At 54.6% G+C, this 15,730-nt stretch overlaps 1 protein-coding gene across 3 annotated transcripts; it reads left to right on the forward strand.

The window, feature by feature from the left end:
* Positions 1–254: 254 nt before the first annotated feature.
* Positions 255–9,762, forward strand: Slc30a3 (solute carrier family 30 member 3). Of its 3 annotated transcripts, XM_029541165.1 has the most exons (9): positions 255–725; positions 897–967; positions 5,172–5,353; positions 5,719–5,865; positions 5,947–6,100; positions 6,722–6,920; positions 7,095–7,200; positions 7,389–7,523; positions 8,464–9,762. In XM_029541165.1, the coding sequence occupies exons 3-9, from the start codon at positions 5,224–5,226 to the stop codon at positions 8,610–8,612; spliced, it is 1,020 nt and encodes a 339-aa protein (XP_029397025.1). In that variant the 5' UTR covers positions 255–725; positions 897–967; positions 5,172–5,223; the 3' UTR covers positions 8,613–9,762. The 3 variants fall into 3 exon arrangements, with proteins under 3 accessions (XP_029397025.1, XP_021057727.1, XP_029397024.1); XM_021202068.2 differs by lacking the exons at positions 255–725; positions 897–967 and adding an exon at positions 1,867–2,134 and having other exon boundaries at positions 8,464–9,245; XM_029541164.1 differs by lacking the exons at positions 255–725; positions 897–967 and having other exon boundaries at positions 2,724–5,353.
* Positions 9,763–15,730: the final 5,968 nt, after the last annotated feature.

A 15,730-nucleotide genomic window follows, 5' to 3' on the forward strand; every position in this document is an offset into this window, starting at 1 on the left:
AATCGGTTCCCCCATTCTGGAGCTCGCCCGGGCCGCTGGGGGCGAGGCTAGTATAGCCATCTCTGAAGTGCAGGATGGCTCTTTGGCCACTCCAGCACCAGCGCGGTTGGAATCAGGAGAACTCCAGGGCAAGCAGCGAATTTAGAAAACCGACGGCGCTCGGCATGATGAGTTCGCTGGCTTAGCTGGACGGGGACATAATTTCCACCTTGGCTCTGACGTGGGCCAACAAGGTGACCTTGTCTGGTGGCTCTCCTCAGTTTGTCCTCCTGAGACGCAAGCTGAGGCCCTCAAGACCATTGGGGAAGTTGGAAGGAGAGCGCCCCCATTGGTCCAGACACCGGCGCACAGGGAAGGCGGACAGTGGCCCCAGGCGCGCGTGGGCGTAGGCCCGCGCCTAGGACACGCAGACTGGATTTTCTGCTCTGCTTCTCCGCTCAATACCATCCCTTTGCGCAAGCCGCCCGGCAAACCTGGCGCGAACCTAGCCGCACTCTCTCCTGCCGGAACAGCCTGCCCGTTTTAAGCCTCACCTCCTCCGCGAAGCTCTCCCGCCTTAACCCCATCACTTCCAGACACTGTGTGGCGCGCTCGCGGTGTCTTTGACTTTCTCATTTGTGTTTGGTTTGGTTTGCCTTTTGGAAATGCACACAGGATCTCCTTGTTTGGAACAGCCCTGCCGAGGGCAGGCATTCAATCCCAGGGCCTTAAATTCAGAAAGCTCGGTGTGTTCCAAAGGATGCGGTTGGTGGGTTTTTTGCCTGGGCTCACTCCCCCCACTCCCCCAAGCGTTCTTTCTGTCCTTGCTCTCTCCCCTCCTCCCACGGCCTCTCCTCTTCACAGACTGTCACAGCTGAAAGTGTACAATCCAATTCTCCTCCCCTTTCATCCTACAGTGGCGGCAGGTGCGAGGAGTAGAGAGCTGAGCATTTAAAGTTTCGACTTCAGCCTTGGCCACCGACGGCTTGTAAGTCAGTCCTTTATCTGGGCCTTTGTCTTTCCCCAAATGAGCACCGCGTTACAGTTAAGTAGGTAAGGAAGGAGTCACGTGCTGACAAATCGAACAAGCAGCGTCCCTCGATAAACAGTGACCGTGGACCCTCGAGAGGTGACAGAGCACCACCCGCCGCTCCAACCTCCTTGTGAGAAGGTTAGGTAACCCAGGCTCTTCGACTGCTAGCCTGGCTCTAATCGGACCCAGGTCGGGGAAAGGATGGGGCGTTTGCTCCAGGTCATGTGGCCTTGTATGCTTCTGGGATTTAGTTTACTCGTCTGGAAAGTAAGGATAATATATGGGTTGAAGGACATCAGGAAGGTTTTTGTTACCCAAAATCCCTGTTTTAAAAAAAGAAAACCATGATAATTAGCGGTATAGTGCTTGGCAGCAGATTTTGCTCATGCATTCCTATTCCAGAGCCTCCACAGTGGGATTGCTGGCTGGAGTCCTTAGAGTTGTTTGGGAATGTGTCACTGCTCACCCCAGATTCTCTCTGTTTCTCTCCAGATCGATTTGGCACCTGTTTCTACCTCCGCGTGGGGGCCAGAGCCACAGAATGATTGGGCGGTGGGGCAACGTCCCTAAGCCGGCATGCATAGGGCAGTGTACCTTCAAAAAGTTTGTTGTCAGAGGGGTCCCTTGGTGTGAAGAGCCAGGCTGGGAACTGGTGGGGGAACTTGGGGAGAGGGCGCTGTGGCGGTTCACCCCCACTATGACCCCCACCCCACCCCATCTCAAAAATTGGCGCGGGGGAAATGGACTTTGGATTTGGGGGAGGGTCCTGGAGGCGGGTCTTAGGCGTGGGAGATAGAGAGACTGGGGAGCCTGGAGGCGGAGTTTGGGGAGCTCGCCCCACTTGGGGCGGGGCTCCCGCGGCCGCGGGCTCTGCAGTTCGGACTCGGAGCGCCACAGTCGCCGCAGTTCCCTCCACACTGGTGGCCCAGCGGGGAGTCCGGGTGGTCCTTGGACCGCTCGGATTTGGCGCAAGGCCGGCCCCGCCTCTCCCCCTCTGTGCGGCCTAGACGGTCGGGGCAGCGGGGACATGGAGCCTTCTCCGGCCACCGGAGGCTCGGAGACCACCCGCCTAGTGAGTCCCCGAGACCGCAGCAGCGCCGGCGGCGGCCTGCGATTGAAGAGGTAGGACAGACCTGGGCTGGCCCTCAGCCCGGGGGGGACGCCAGACTGATGCCATCGGTCCATTTCGTTGTCTCCCTTGGCGCGGGCCCGTCCCGCCTCCCCAGCTCCCCGCGGCCCCCCAACTTCGCGACGCCGATCTGCCGGCTGCAGACAGCCCCACTCCCCGCCTCTGCCGCGATACCCCCGTGTTCTCCTGGCCGGACAAAGCAAGTCCCCTGCCGCGGCGCCCTCAGCCTCCTGACCCCTGCGCCGCCTCCGCCGCTCCGTCGGACCGAGGGGGCCAGGTGCGGCGATGTCCGCATTGCTTCGTGCGCCTCGCCTCCGGGCATCGGAATCCCAGCTTTAGGCCCCGGACCCTTCCCTCCGCACCCCGGTTTCAGGGCGCCCCATCCAGCAGCGGCCAGTTGTGGGCCCCGGCCCCGGGGATCCGCCCGGGCTCAGCGGGCGGCCGCAAGGAGCGAGGGGGCGGCGAGGAAGGAGCAGGTGCGGGCTGGGCGGTGGGGGGTATTCCCGGCTCCGCACAGACGGGGCCGGGGGCGGCGAGGTGTGAGATGAGGCGCGGAGCGGCCGGGACAGCGGGCCGGGGGCGGCAGCAGAACCTCCCCCGCACCCTGCGGGCCTCCCGCCGCTCGCAGCTCGCCGCCCGCCTCTCGGCACCGACTCCGTCTGCCCTGCCATCTCCGGGTGGCCACCGCGACAGGCCCTCCCTGGCCACCTCCTCTGGCCATTTTGTCTTGAAGGAGACTGTCTGTTTGTCTCTGAGATTTGACAGGGTCTCAGGCTTTTTTTTTCCTTCTGTTCTTCCATTCTTTCTATTCTCCCTCCCCAGTCTTCTCCTTTTGTCTCTGATGTGGTCTTCTGTGTCACCAATTCTTTCCTTGGGAGGGGGCCTTAAACCTGAGTGGGTGGGGGAGCAGAAGGGCTGCAGGTGACTGTAGTGGTGGGCAGCTGTGGGGCTCCAGCTGTGTCCCTGGCATCTATTCCCGTAGCCTTTGACTTGGCATCAACCTCTCTTACTAGCCCAAGGGATACCCCAGGCCTCACTCTTTCCCTCACGCTAGATATCGTTTTCTTGTTTGTCGGGGAATTTCAGAAAGCTAGGGAAAGAAACAGCGGCTAGCCCTGGACAAACGTAGTCACACCTCTGCACCCCAGCAGAGAGGCCCTTTAGTGCCCACTTGATAACGAACAAAAGGAGGCAGCCTGTTGATGGGCCGCCACATTGATGGCTGGCTGCGTTGCACCTTACAAGCCCGAGGAAGGTGACTTACCACAGCCCCCAGACTGCCCAGCATGCCTCCTGACACTGCATCCTCATCTCCCCGGCCATTTCCGCCTTCATATGACCATTAGTCACCAAACCCTGCAGGATTTTCGGAGTCTTGGCCTGTTTACCTGACCCTCCTATGATAGTGCCTGGCAGAGCGTCTAGACACTTCTATGTCCTCTTTTTCCCACTCCACCATCAAGGTCATTTCAACGTGAAGATACTTGCTCTGCCAATGAGGGGTTCTGTTCTTTCCTTCCCTTGAGCCCTTTGCTTTGAGCCCTTTGCTTCAGCCCTTCACTCAGCACCCTGCTTAAATGCCAAGCTGCAAACCTTGACATCACACTTCCACCTGTCAGGAGTGGCTTCTGGGGCTTCTCTCTTCCTTGGATGCCCCGCCCCCATTCATCCCCATTATATTAGGTTCATCCCTCCCCTGTGCCCTACAGTGCTTTGTTCAGACCCCCAGCCCCACCCCGCCCCAGCTTCTCCCTGGTAGAAGTCATGTTATACAGTTATGTCCCACTAGACTGGGCTCCTTGTTTGCATAGTAGGTGGCATAACTCATGGAACCGAGATGGGCTCTGAAGCCTCCGTGGTCTTCCTGTGTCTTCTGGGAGTACCTTAATCATGCGCACTCACTCTCACTCAGCCTGGGGAGGGGCTTTCTATGGGGAAGTGAACCCACTCCCCCATCTGGAGTATCCCCGATAACCACTGGATATTCCCAACCTGGGCTCATCCCTTCTTCAGCCAGATGGTTGCCAGGGCTCATTCCCTTTTGCTGTGGGATCTATCTACTCTAGAGCTATGCCTTCCCTCTGGGGTCCTTGCTCCTCCTGTCTTTCAGGCTTGTCTTCTGGGCCAAGGGCCTTTATTCCTTCTGCTCTTTCCTTGCAGAGGTTCAGGGAGGGAGAACTGGGCTAGAACAGACCCAAACAGTCAGTTTGAGCCCTGCCTGAGGCATTCCTGAGTAAGGCCCGTCACTATTCTCAAGGGATGTGTGGGCTGACTGGGCTCCAGGTAACCTGGACTGGACTCTAAATCCAGTGCTCCTTTCAAAGGACCTCACTTGCATCTCCTGTCTTGAGAGGAAGGGACAGACAGTTTGGGGACTGGGGCACTGGAGCAAGGCTGACAGAGAAGTGCTCTGTGGTCTGCTTGCCTGTGCTGTGTTCTCGTACCAGCTTTCTCTGGCACTTGGACCCGTCTCTGTCGCAGTCCTTCACATTTCTCCAGGCCCTTCTGTGGTTCCCACCGTCTCCCCACTAGAACTCACTTGAGAATGCTGGAATTCCCCAGGGAGTAACATCTGCCTTGTGCTGTGCACCACTGTGTCGAGTGCACGTGTGTCTTGCTCACTAAGAACCCTCATCACCCAAGAAGAGCATCCGCTCGCTCTGCAGTCCTGAGCCGCCTCTACATAGATGTTTATCAGTGTCTAGTCTCTGCTCCCTCACCTGCCAGCTGTGTGCCCCGACTCGTTCCTTCCCACAATGAGCCTCACATTTCACCCTCATTTGTTAAAACATTAGACCACACTGCTGTAACATACTTTGCAGATACTGAATTCTATGGCCTTGTGTGTGGGAGGAGAGGGAACTGGGTCTGGCTGCTCAGTAGAGCTCCACATGCCCGCAAAGCTTTGGGCATAATGGGTCTAGCAAAGGGGCAGAGATGGGCCCATCTGCTGAGGCAGGCACTGCGGCGAGTGACCTGGTCAGTGCTGGCTGGGGTCAGGCTCCCGGGTGAACGCGTCGGCTGCCTCAGTCTTTTCACAGAGCCCTCAGAGCCCCTGCCTGAGGAACCCAAGCTTGAGGGGATGGCCTTCCACCACTGCCACAAGGACCCCATGCCTCAGTCAGGCCTCTCTCCAGAGAGGGTGCAGGCCCGGAGGCAGCTGTATGCCGCCTGCGCTGTGTGCTTCATCTTCATGGCCGGGGAGGTGGTTGGTAAGTTGGGGGATACCCGCCCAGTCCCATATTCCGTACTTCCTAGGCCACTCTCCACTAAGAACCCCTGGTTTCCTGGGTAGAGAAGCAAGGAAGAGAAAGACAGGGAGGGTCTAGAAGGGCGGGCAGGGCTTCTTCCAGTGAAGGAGCATGTGGGGTGCGGGCCAAGCCCTGTATAAAGTCGCCCTTAATAACCAGTCTCCTGTTATGAAAATCAAATCTATTGTTATGGAGAGACTAGAAACAGTACCTGTAATCTAACCACGTGAGAGAACCCCATCTAGTTTGTATCCCCTCTTTCTTTCTCATACTTACGCATCTGTACTGCATGTTTCCTAGAATCAGGCGATACATTTCCCTTGCAGGTGGGTATTTAGCACACAGCTTGGCCATCATGACTGACGCCGCCCACTTGCTGGCAGACATAGGCAGCATGATGGCCAGCCTCTTCTCCCTCTGGCTTTCCACTCGGCCAGCCACCCGTACCATGACCTTTGGCTGGCACCGCTCAGGTAAGCCCTTGTACGATTTGGTGCCCCTCTGGCCCTGCCAGTGCCTTAGGGCCCTGTTCTGATTGCTTGTGTCCTCTGCAGAGACTCTGGGAGCTTTGGCCTCTGTGGTCTCCCTCTGGATAGTCACCGGCATCCTCCTGTACCTGGCCTTCCTCCGCCTGCTTCACAGTGACTATCACATTGAGGCGGGTGCCATGCTGCTGACTGCCAGCATCGCTGTCTGTGCCAATCTGCTGTAGGTCCGAGTGTGGAGAGGGCACCATGTGGGGTCCAGGGTGAGAGGGTCGTCTAATAGGATGGCAGAGTTCCTGTGTGTGTGTGCGTGTGTGTGTGTGTGTGTGTGTGTGTGTGTGCGCACACGTGTACGTGCGTGTGCATGTGTATGCGGTGCGTGTGTGTGTGTGCACGTGCATGTGCGTGCGCACGCAAACTCACGTGAGTACACGAGTGTGTTCTGCTGTCTTCATTGGATGTGCTTGAAAGGGAGTGGGGGAGAGACAGTTCAGCCAGGGGATGTTTGTTGAGGGCCTCCTGAATTCTAGCCCTGCTCAGGTACTTTTACTAGTATGGTCTTAAACTTAAGTCTCTCAATTCATGAGTGCTAGTTTTCCTCCTAGTACCTGTTCATGTAGAAGATACGGCCAGGGAGCCAAGTGACAGTTTAAGTAATAGGGCCAGACATGCACCCCCACCTCCGGCCCTATGTCCAGTGTCTGTTATTCCTGACAGAATAACTTTTCTCTGTCAGGTAATGCTATTTTCTTTCTGGGATGGTAAAGAGGTAGAGGTGGGTACTGTGTGGGAAGTGAGTGGGGCCAAGAACAGGCCATCTGCCTGAACTGCTCTCCCCCTTCAGAATGGCCTTTGTGCTGCACCAGACTGGAGCCCCCCACAGCCATGGATCTACGGGTGCAGAGTATGCACCTCTAGAGGAGGGGCATGGATACCCAATGTCCCTGGGAAACACGAGTGTCCGGGCTGCCTTTGTGCATGTGCTGGGAGATCTCCTTCAGAGCTTTGGGGTCCTGGCCGCCTCGATCCTCATCTACTTCAAGGTACTGTAATGGCGGCATGTCTATCTCCTTCCTGGTACCCGCTGCCTCCCTCATCCACTTCCAGGCCTCTCCCAGCTTTGGGGTGTGTCTCCTTTCCCCTCTGTAAGAGTCCCTGGGTGCCTTCAGGTTGTGAAGAGCCTCCTCTGAGCTGTCACCGCTTCTTTGTCTCTCCAGCCTCAGTACAAGGTAGCTGACCCCATCAGCACCTTCCTCTTCTCCGTCTGTGCCCTTGGGTCCACAGCTCCTACACTTCGAGATGTTCTCCTTGTCCTCATGGAAGGTGAGCTCAGCAGCGATGCTTCCCTCCCCGCCTCTCTCAGCTCCCACCCCTTCTCTAAAACACTGGGAGAAGGCTGACTCTTGGGACCTATTGCCAGAAAGAAGCCGCAGGTTAATGGGGTGGGCGAGAAAGGGAGCTGTTCCTGAACAAGGCAGGCCACGGCAGGAACATGGCGATGTTGCTTGCAGGCGCCCCTCGGAGCGTGGAATTTGAACCCGTAAGGGACACCTTGTTGTCAGTGCCGGGAGTCCGAGCGACCCATGATCTCCACCTGTGGGCCCTGACGCTTACTTACCACGTTGCCTCTGCACACCTGGCTATTGGTGAGTGAGCATTAACCCAGCCAACACTTCAGAACCAGCCCCTCCGCTTCCATGGCTGGGCAGCCTAGAATACTGAGGTGTCGGTTGGTTGAGTCTGAGTCTAATGTGTGTCCAGGCTGCCCCTGAGATCCTTGTGCCTCAGCCTCCTGAGTTGCTGGGATTACACTTATGACATACTTTGCCTGTTTTGGTTTGGTTGATCTCTGTCTCTGTCCCTCTCTTTGTCTCTGTCTTTCTCTCTCTCTCTCCCTCCCTCTCTCCCTCCCTCTCTCTGTCTCTCTCTCTCTGCATACACACATTCTGAAGACAAGAAGGCTTAGGCATCCAGGCCCCTGAAACAGCATGGGGATGGCGCCTCTAAAACCGTCACCTCCAGGACCCAGTTGGGTGACTTGTGGCAGCTCTGTTCAGTAGGGCTGTCACATTGCTGTTTAAAGTGGTGATCATGAAGCCTGTATGGCAACTACAGGAAATGTTGTGGTATAATGCTTGAGAAAAAAAGCTGAATATAAATTATATCTACATTATGATTCAACTATTAAGACACACACAGTGACTCACGAGCTGACAAAGGGTTTTTTGAGTTTCTCCCAGATGCAAGAAGCAATCAGAGGCATGCAATTTGGATGCCAAAAATATCATAACTTGTGGGATGTTGGATGGTAACTCGAGAGGGACACTGAGGCAGAATACTTAACATCTGGCTTGTCCTGGGAGGACACTGGCAGACTGCTGAAATAGCTATTCACACACGGATGCTCAAAGGCAGAAAGGAAGAGGTGATGGGGCACAACTGAGTGTGTTAGCGTGGCCCATTCGAGTCTCACCCCTGTTCGGGCCTTTGGGGGTTTGCTTGCTGGGGCCCCTCCACTCCTTACTACAGCCCTTGGCTGTGTGGGACTCCCCGAGGGCTGAGCTGCCTCTTATCGTCCTTCCACAGACCCCACAGCTGACCCTGAAGCTGTCCTGGCAGAGGCCTCATCCCGGCTCTATTCCCGGTTTGGATTCTCCAGCTGCACCCTGCAGGTGGAGCAATACCAGCCTGAGATGGCCCAGTGTCTGCGCTGCCAGGAGCCCTCTCGAGCCTGAGCCTCGGCCCCACCCTCGCCCCACTGCCAGGCCCAGGCTCGCGCCTGGACTCTCAGCACCTGCCTCCCAAATCAGAAGGGACCTCTCTCTCTCCATCTTCCACCTGCCAATGCCCTAGTGGTCAAGACCAAAATGTGTATGAAGGCAATGGGAGGGAGGGGAGGCTCAGATTGAATAGCTGTAAGCAGTTCGGGGGTGTGGGGCGTGTGGAAGTCCTGCCATCTGTGCTCCACATGGGGAGTCATGCTTGTCCCTCTACGATTCATGTGTCCCTGTGGCAGGCTGGCTGGCTAGCTGGGGACATCTGCCTGTCTGTGTGCCGTTCGTGTGTGCCTATGCCTGGGGAGGTCATCAGGGGCCCCCTCCCCACGTGACCCTTGCTCTGTCTATGCAGCGGCCCCAAAGCCTGCACTTTGTTTCTGTGCCCTAGTCCTGTGGTTTTGTCTGTTGTGAATGTGTGTTCTTTGGTGCTGTGGCCTGTGTGTCCCTGTGCCTGTGTAGCTGTGCTGGTCTATGAGTCTGCTCCACCTGTGTGTCCACATGGGATCTGTCTGTCCATCCCTGTGTCGGTGCTGTGTCCTCGGCTTTCCCCAAGGGAGAGGGAGGACTCCACTGCAGCTCCACAAATAAAAACTTGGATCTAACAGTATTTCTTCAATCCGACTCCTCAGAGGTGGGATCCACAGTGACCCCACAGCCCTTCTGGCCCTTCGCCCTTGTCCTCTGTCCCTGTCCACGGATAGATTCAGACAGGGGCTGATAGCCACCAGCCATCCCCAGGTTTTCTAGCCCTGGCTCGTGACTCAGAGAAGTCCCTGTGTGAGCAGAGCAGGAGTGCAGGCGGTGATCCAGGAGAACCATTCCTACTTAAACCCTCCAGCAGGCCAGGGACATCCCTGTTGGTGGGTACCTGCACCCTCTGGCCAAAGGGGCTACAGGACTGATGTGGGCTTGGTCCTTGTGCTGTGTCAGCAGGGCCTGGAAGGGCAACAAGACCTTTGTCTGGTGTGAGCTGGGCGTGAAGCATGAATATCAGGGTTTTATTTTTAAACATTTATCTTCCTATCTTAAAACCGTATACTTCATCAGATTCTTCTCTTCTCTCTCAAGTCAGGGCTTCTCTGTAGCCCTGGCTGTCCCAGAACTTATTCTGTAGACCAGGCTAGCTCAGAGATCCTCCTGCCTCTGCCTCTTGGGTGCCGGGATTAAAGGCGTGTGCCACCTCTCTCTCTCTCCCCCCAAAGATTTATTTATTTATATGTAAGTACACTGTAGCTGTCTTCAGACACACCAGAAGAGCATGTCAGATCCCATTACGGGTGGTTGTGAGCCACCATGTGGCTGCTGGGATTTGAACTCAGGACCTTTGGAAAAGCAGTCACTGCTCTTAACCGCTGAGCCATCTCGCCAGCCCCCACCTGTCTCTTTTTAAATACAGAGTCTCATGTAGACCAGGCTGGCCTTCAACTTGCTGTGTTGCCCAGGATAATCTTAAACTCTGAATCTTGTCCCCATCTCCCACGTGCTAGAGTTGCAAGCATAGGCTACTACCATTTTTCTGTAAACCTTGAAGCAGGCTTTTGGTGGTGACATAGCATTTTGTTTGTTTGTGGGGTTTTGTTTGTTTGTTTGTTTTGAGACAGAGTTTCTCTGTGTAGCCCTGGAATTCACTCTGTGGACCAGGTGAGGTACAAAGTAGGAATCAAAACCAGGGCTTCCTGTATGTGAGACAAGAACGCTTTAACAACTGAGCTACATCCCCAGTGTGCTCTCATGCTCTGTCTCTCTCCTTTCTCTCTCCCTCCCTCTCCCCCCCTCTCTCTGGCTCTCTCTGTGCAGCTGACCTTATACCCTAACCCTCCTGTCTCTGCTTCCCACGAGCTAGGATTATAGTGTTGAGCTACTACATCCTGCTAGTCCTTAAAAAAAAGCAACCTTACTCGGCGTTGGCTTTAGGCCTGTGCTTTGGAGCGGCAGGAGGCGGCTGGACCTTCCTCCCTGGGTTGATAGTTTCACCACAAAGGCCAGGGCCCATTCACGGTCTGTGACCCTTCCTCCCCATAATGGAAGTCCTTTATCCTAAACTTACTTTTTAGTCATAAAAGCAATATATCCTGTTGGGGTGCAACAAAGGGGAGGTCAGTGTGCTCTGTACTCACGCCCATAAGTAACTGCTGCCCAGCCCCCACTTCCTTTGTGCATGCTAATATCTATATGTTAGTGGGCTCCGGGGTGTCAGCGGCTTTGATTACCATGGCGTATCCTGGACACATTTCCCCCCAGCAGCACACGATTTCATGACATTCTCAAGACGAGGCTTTTGGACATGTTGACAGTAGGCTCCCTCACTGACATCCAGCTGGGAGCCTGGCCAGGCTGGGCACTTAGGGGATGGCAGCAATGGCTAAGTTTGGAGCTGGGGGTGAAGGGCTGGGGTACACCCACTCAGGCAGGCAGCAGGGGCTGCCCCCACTGCTCTCCATGCTCTGCTACATCCTGACACTTTCTCATTTTCCGTCTCATTGATTACAGGCCCCAAGTGACAGCATGGGGGTGGGGACGAGTGGGGGAATGGAGAGGAGTGGTGGGTAGGGAGGACGTAGGGATGATCACCCTCTGAACAGCTTTAATCTGCTGCCACCAAGATGCCTGCGTCAGGGGAGGGAGCCGAGTACCGGGACACAAAGAGACCATGCTTCCAGACTGGCTACCAGCCTATACCCCACAAGACGGTCTGAAAGGATTCACTGCGGTCACCTGCCTGTGACCTGGGTGACAGGGCAGGAACACAGGCTACCCCCCACCCCCATCCTACCCCAGACCCTTGAAGCACCCTCTGTTCCAGCATACTGCTGCTTCCAGACCTGGGGCTCTGGAAATTCTGGTCACTGCCTCCCTGGATTTCAACCTACCCAGTGGTGACATAAGGGTTCCCTGACATGCCTGGTATGTGGAGGGGATGCACAAAAAGGGCACCAGCTTTAGAGAGAGGAGTAAAGTCACCCGGCACTGTGACAGAGACAGGGACCGACTCAGCAGAGGTCTGAAATGAGAGGGAAACTGAGGCTGAGCTGTCAGAGTTGAGATTTAAAGTTTGTCTTGGCTGCAGGGTAGTGGGGCCCTGTTTCCTCTACCTTTCTGTCTTCTGTCACAGGCTGTGTCGTAGATAGAGGAGCGGGGCCAGACCAAGAAACCAGTTGGAGCATTCTCCACTCCTCGTTGGTGCTTCCCCCCAAGGGAGCGAGGAAGCCCTTATCTGCAGCACAGCACCGGCCTTCCTATTATCCCCAGCCCATGTGCTTATCTGGGAGTCCCTTCCTCCAGGTCCCCTTCTCTGATGATAAAATACAGGGTCGGGGAGAGGTGAAGTGAGGGAGCTACAGTGGGGGCTGGTGGGAAGAGCCGGAAGGAACACAAGGCAAGGGGAGGGAGGACCCATCTGTCCATCAAAGGCCTAGCACCTCTAGCAGCTGAGTGATTGGATGGGAGAAGGGGGGCTGCCTGCCATCGGGGGACCAGAAGAACTGAAGCAAGGATGAGGGCAGGCAGGGAGTTGGGCTGCTGGGTCTTAGAGGCCTGTGCTAAACAGAGTGGGCCAGAGACCCCAGGGCAGAGACCCTTCTCATCAGGAAGCTGGAGCCTGCCTCCATCCGTATGAGAGCCACAGGCAGAGACTCAGCAGTGTGGGACATTCTGTCAGGCTCAGGAGAAAGCACAGAACGGTCGGTTCATAAAGCTGTATCCATTGGGCTGGAGAGACAGCAATCAAGAAGTCCTAAGTTAAATTCTCAGCACACACATGATGGCTCACAACCATTTATACCTGTAGCCTGAGAGAGAGAGAGAGAGAGAGAGAGAGAGAGAGAGAGAGAGAGAGAGAGAGAGCACAAGCTGTATCCATTCAGGAACTTCACTACCCACTACTCTGAAGGGGGCGCTGTGGTGCACTGGCATCAGGGAACCAGACTGTCAGAGCAGCGCCCCCTGTGGCTAGTGTCATGACAACAGCTGGGGCCGCCAGCAGCCAGAGTTTGGAGGGAATCTCAACATTAGCATAGTGAGTGTCACACACCTTTAATCCCAGCACTCAGAAGGCAAAGGTAGGTGGATCTCTGTGAGTTCAAGGCTATCCTGGTCTACATAGTGAGTTCCAGGACATGCAGAACTGTATACTGAGACCCAAAATCAGTAACAACACACGGGCTCTGGGGATTGAACTTGGGTCCTGTTTGCAAGGCCAGCACTGTCCCGTCCGAGTCGTCTGTCCAGCACCCTCTGTGCCATTACAACAAACCACAATTATTTTTAGTGGATGGAGACAGTCATGGGTACTGGGACCCAAACTCATACTTCTGGTTGTGAGCCTAGCCTTTAACTGTTGAGCCCAAGATTTTATTTTTAATTATGTGGTAGGTCAAGTATGTCACATATGTGTGGATAACCCTGGACAATCCCTTGAAACTGGAGTTACAGGCTGTTGTCAGTCCCCTTATATTGGGGGCTGGAAATCAAACTCTGGTCCTCAGGAAGAATATTATATGCTCTTAACTACCTAACAATTTCTCCAGCTCCAAATACTTTTAGATTATGCATCCTTACATGCATGTTGTGAGATATCCAGCATAGATGCTGGGAACCAAACTTGGGATCTCTGTAAGAGTAGTAGCCTTAGCTACTGAGCCTCTCCAGCACTGTCCTCAACTTGTCCATATCTTTAAAAATTACCTTTTTATGCCAGGTCCGGTAGCACACACCTTTTATCAAAGTACTAGGGGAAGCAGGGGCAGGAATTATCTCTGTGAATTCTAGAACTACAGTGAGGCCCTGTTGCAGAAAAAAGTGTGCGCGTGTGTGCATGTTATGTGTGGGTATTTTGCCTTCATGCCTGGCTGTGCACCGCATGCCTGCAGTGCCTGTGGAGGCCACAAGAGGTCAGACACCCTCCCATTCTTCATGAGAGTGCAATGATTCAATCTGCAAGGCTGCTTGATCCCTAGGCCAGCTCCGCAGTCCCTGGGCGGTTTTCAGTGAGACAGGGCCTCACTATGTAGCCCTGGCTGGCCTAAAACGCCTTGTCTCAAACCTAGATTTGCCTGCCTGTCTCCCAAGTGCTGGAATCAGAGGTATGATGGTCTTACTTAGCTGCTCTAGGTAGAACCAAGGGGGGGCCTTGAACTCATGATCCTCCTGCCTCTGCCTCTTCAGCTTAACACACCAGCCTGCAGTACCACAATCATGCACCCCCGCCCCCGCTGCTTTCCAAGACAAGGTTTCTCTGTGTGGCCCTGGCTGTCCTGAACTTGCTCTGTAGACCAGGCTGGCCTCGAACTCAGAAATCTGCCTGCCTCTGCCTCCCATGCGCTGGGATTATAGGCGTGCGCCACCACGCCCGGCTACCCCAGACCATCTTGACTTACCATCTCAGTTTACTGCAAGCTCCTGATTGATCTCCCTGCTAGTGGGACACTGCTTCTCCATCTATTCTGGGTGCTGCCTCCAGCCTTCCCCACACCCTCAGCCCATTTGTCTTCATCCTGTTTTGCCTCTCACCAGCCAATATCCCCACCATCTGTGGGATGCTGCTACAGGGTCAGTCTCCTGCCAACTTTACACGGGAAACTTGAGACTCCACTCCTCACAGCTCAGGCCTTGACATGCCTACTGGTCAGCTAGGGATAGGATGCAGAGCTCCGGAGGGCCACTGACTTTCAGGCAATTTTCTATACTAAAATTTCGAGGAGCTGGAGGGAAATAACAAGAGCTGTCTTACAATTGGTTGGATAGGTTTGAAGGATTCATCTAAAATACCTAAAGAAATATTAGATCTGCAGAGTGCTTAGGTCAGCACCTGACACAGAACTGTTAACTGTTCCCGAAAAAAATAGGTCAAATGTCTTGAGTATTGAGGTCAGGAAACTGACTTCAGGCAGCTAGTGAGAATCACACGGCACTTGAGGTGGCCTCCTGGAGGATGGAGGTTTAATTAAAGTGTTTTCTTCGCTAATAGCTGCTTTCATTTCTATCTCCCTGTACTCTAAGACCTGACTTCTGGCTGTGGGGAGCTTATTCAGTTTAGAGCTGTGTTATGATCAGGGGAGCCAAAGCAAGCACCTCCCACCACTTAGCAACTAAGGAAAATGTGCATGCCACTTGGCAGCAATGCCGCTTCCACACGGGGAGGGATGGCTCCAAGTTCTGCAGAAATCTGCGGCAGCCTCACGGGCTCCAGTTTTACACTTGTACAGTCTAAGCGGAGCAAAGTACTGGAAAGAAACATCCTTCACGTGGTATTGCTTGCAGCCCGTCAGGCTTATCCCTCCAGTTGGAGAATCGGATGGGAATAAGGAGGTTCAAGACAGGAAGGGATTCATTCACACAATAGTAAGCCTGGCTGCCTCAGCCCTCTTTAGAACACAAAACTGTCCCTAGACCCACTGCTCTTCAACAGCACCCATGTTCCTTTGAGAATCGATACACAAATCTCAGCCTATGGTATCTCAACCCCACCCCCACCAAGCAGGAACCCTTTGCCAAACCTGGCTCACCTCTGTACGGCAGCCCATCTTCACCCTCTGCCCGACTGTCGCGTACGTGAGGTCTTTCACCCAGCCCTGCGCCTGCCCACCAGGCCTTTCTGAGTCACGGTCTCTGCAAATAGGTTCCATCTAGGACACTTCAGCCTTGCTCTCCAGCTACTTGATCTGTGTAGCCTGTCTCTCCTGGTTTTGGATGTCCTTAAAGCCAGAAATGACCTGTTCCTTTCTAATAGAAAGATGGGTTTGAAGTCCAGCAGGCTGTGGCTATCAGTGTCACAAGCACTCACCACCTTCCCTGAGCCAGTTTGCACAGCTGAAAAAGTGGCCCAAAGGCTGTTGAAATGAAAGAAAAATACGAAGTTTCTGTTTGCATCATTTAAAGATGGGATAGTCTCCTCGCACTGCTGCAAGGCGCTAACTACCCAGAGGAAAGATGTTTGTTTTCTTGAATCGACTGAGAAGCTTTAACCACTGGGTCCCAATGTCAGGAAGGTATTTAAACCACTGGGTGCCTTTTTTATAACTGAAAATCCTCTAACGACTTGGGGGGTGAGGGAGGGAGGCTGAGAACCTTGGACAGCT

This window comes from Mus pahari, chromosome 7 (assembly GCF_900095145.1).
Source record: "Mus pahari chromosome 7, PAHARI_EIJ_v1.1, whole genome shotgun sequence".
NCBI lineage: Eukaryota > Metazoa > Chordata > Mammalia > Rodentia > Muridae > Mus > Mus pahari.

Coding starts and splice junctions, on each gene's coding strand:
- Slc30a3 (XM_029541164.1), top strand. CDS start 5,056: ATGGGTCTAGCAAAGGGGCAGAGATGGGCCCATCTGCTGAGGCAGGCA. Junction 6,101..6,721: donor GCTGTCTGTGCCAATCTGCT/GTAGGTCCGAGT, acceptor CTCCCCCTTCAG/AATGGCCTTTGTGCTGCACC. Junction 6,921..7,094: donor CGATCCTCATCTACTTCAAG/GTACTGTAATGG, acceptor TTGTCTCTCCAG/CCTCAGTACAAGGTAGCTGA.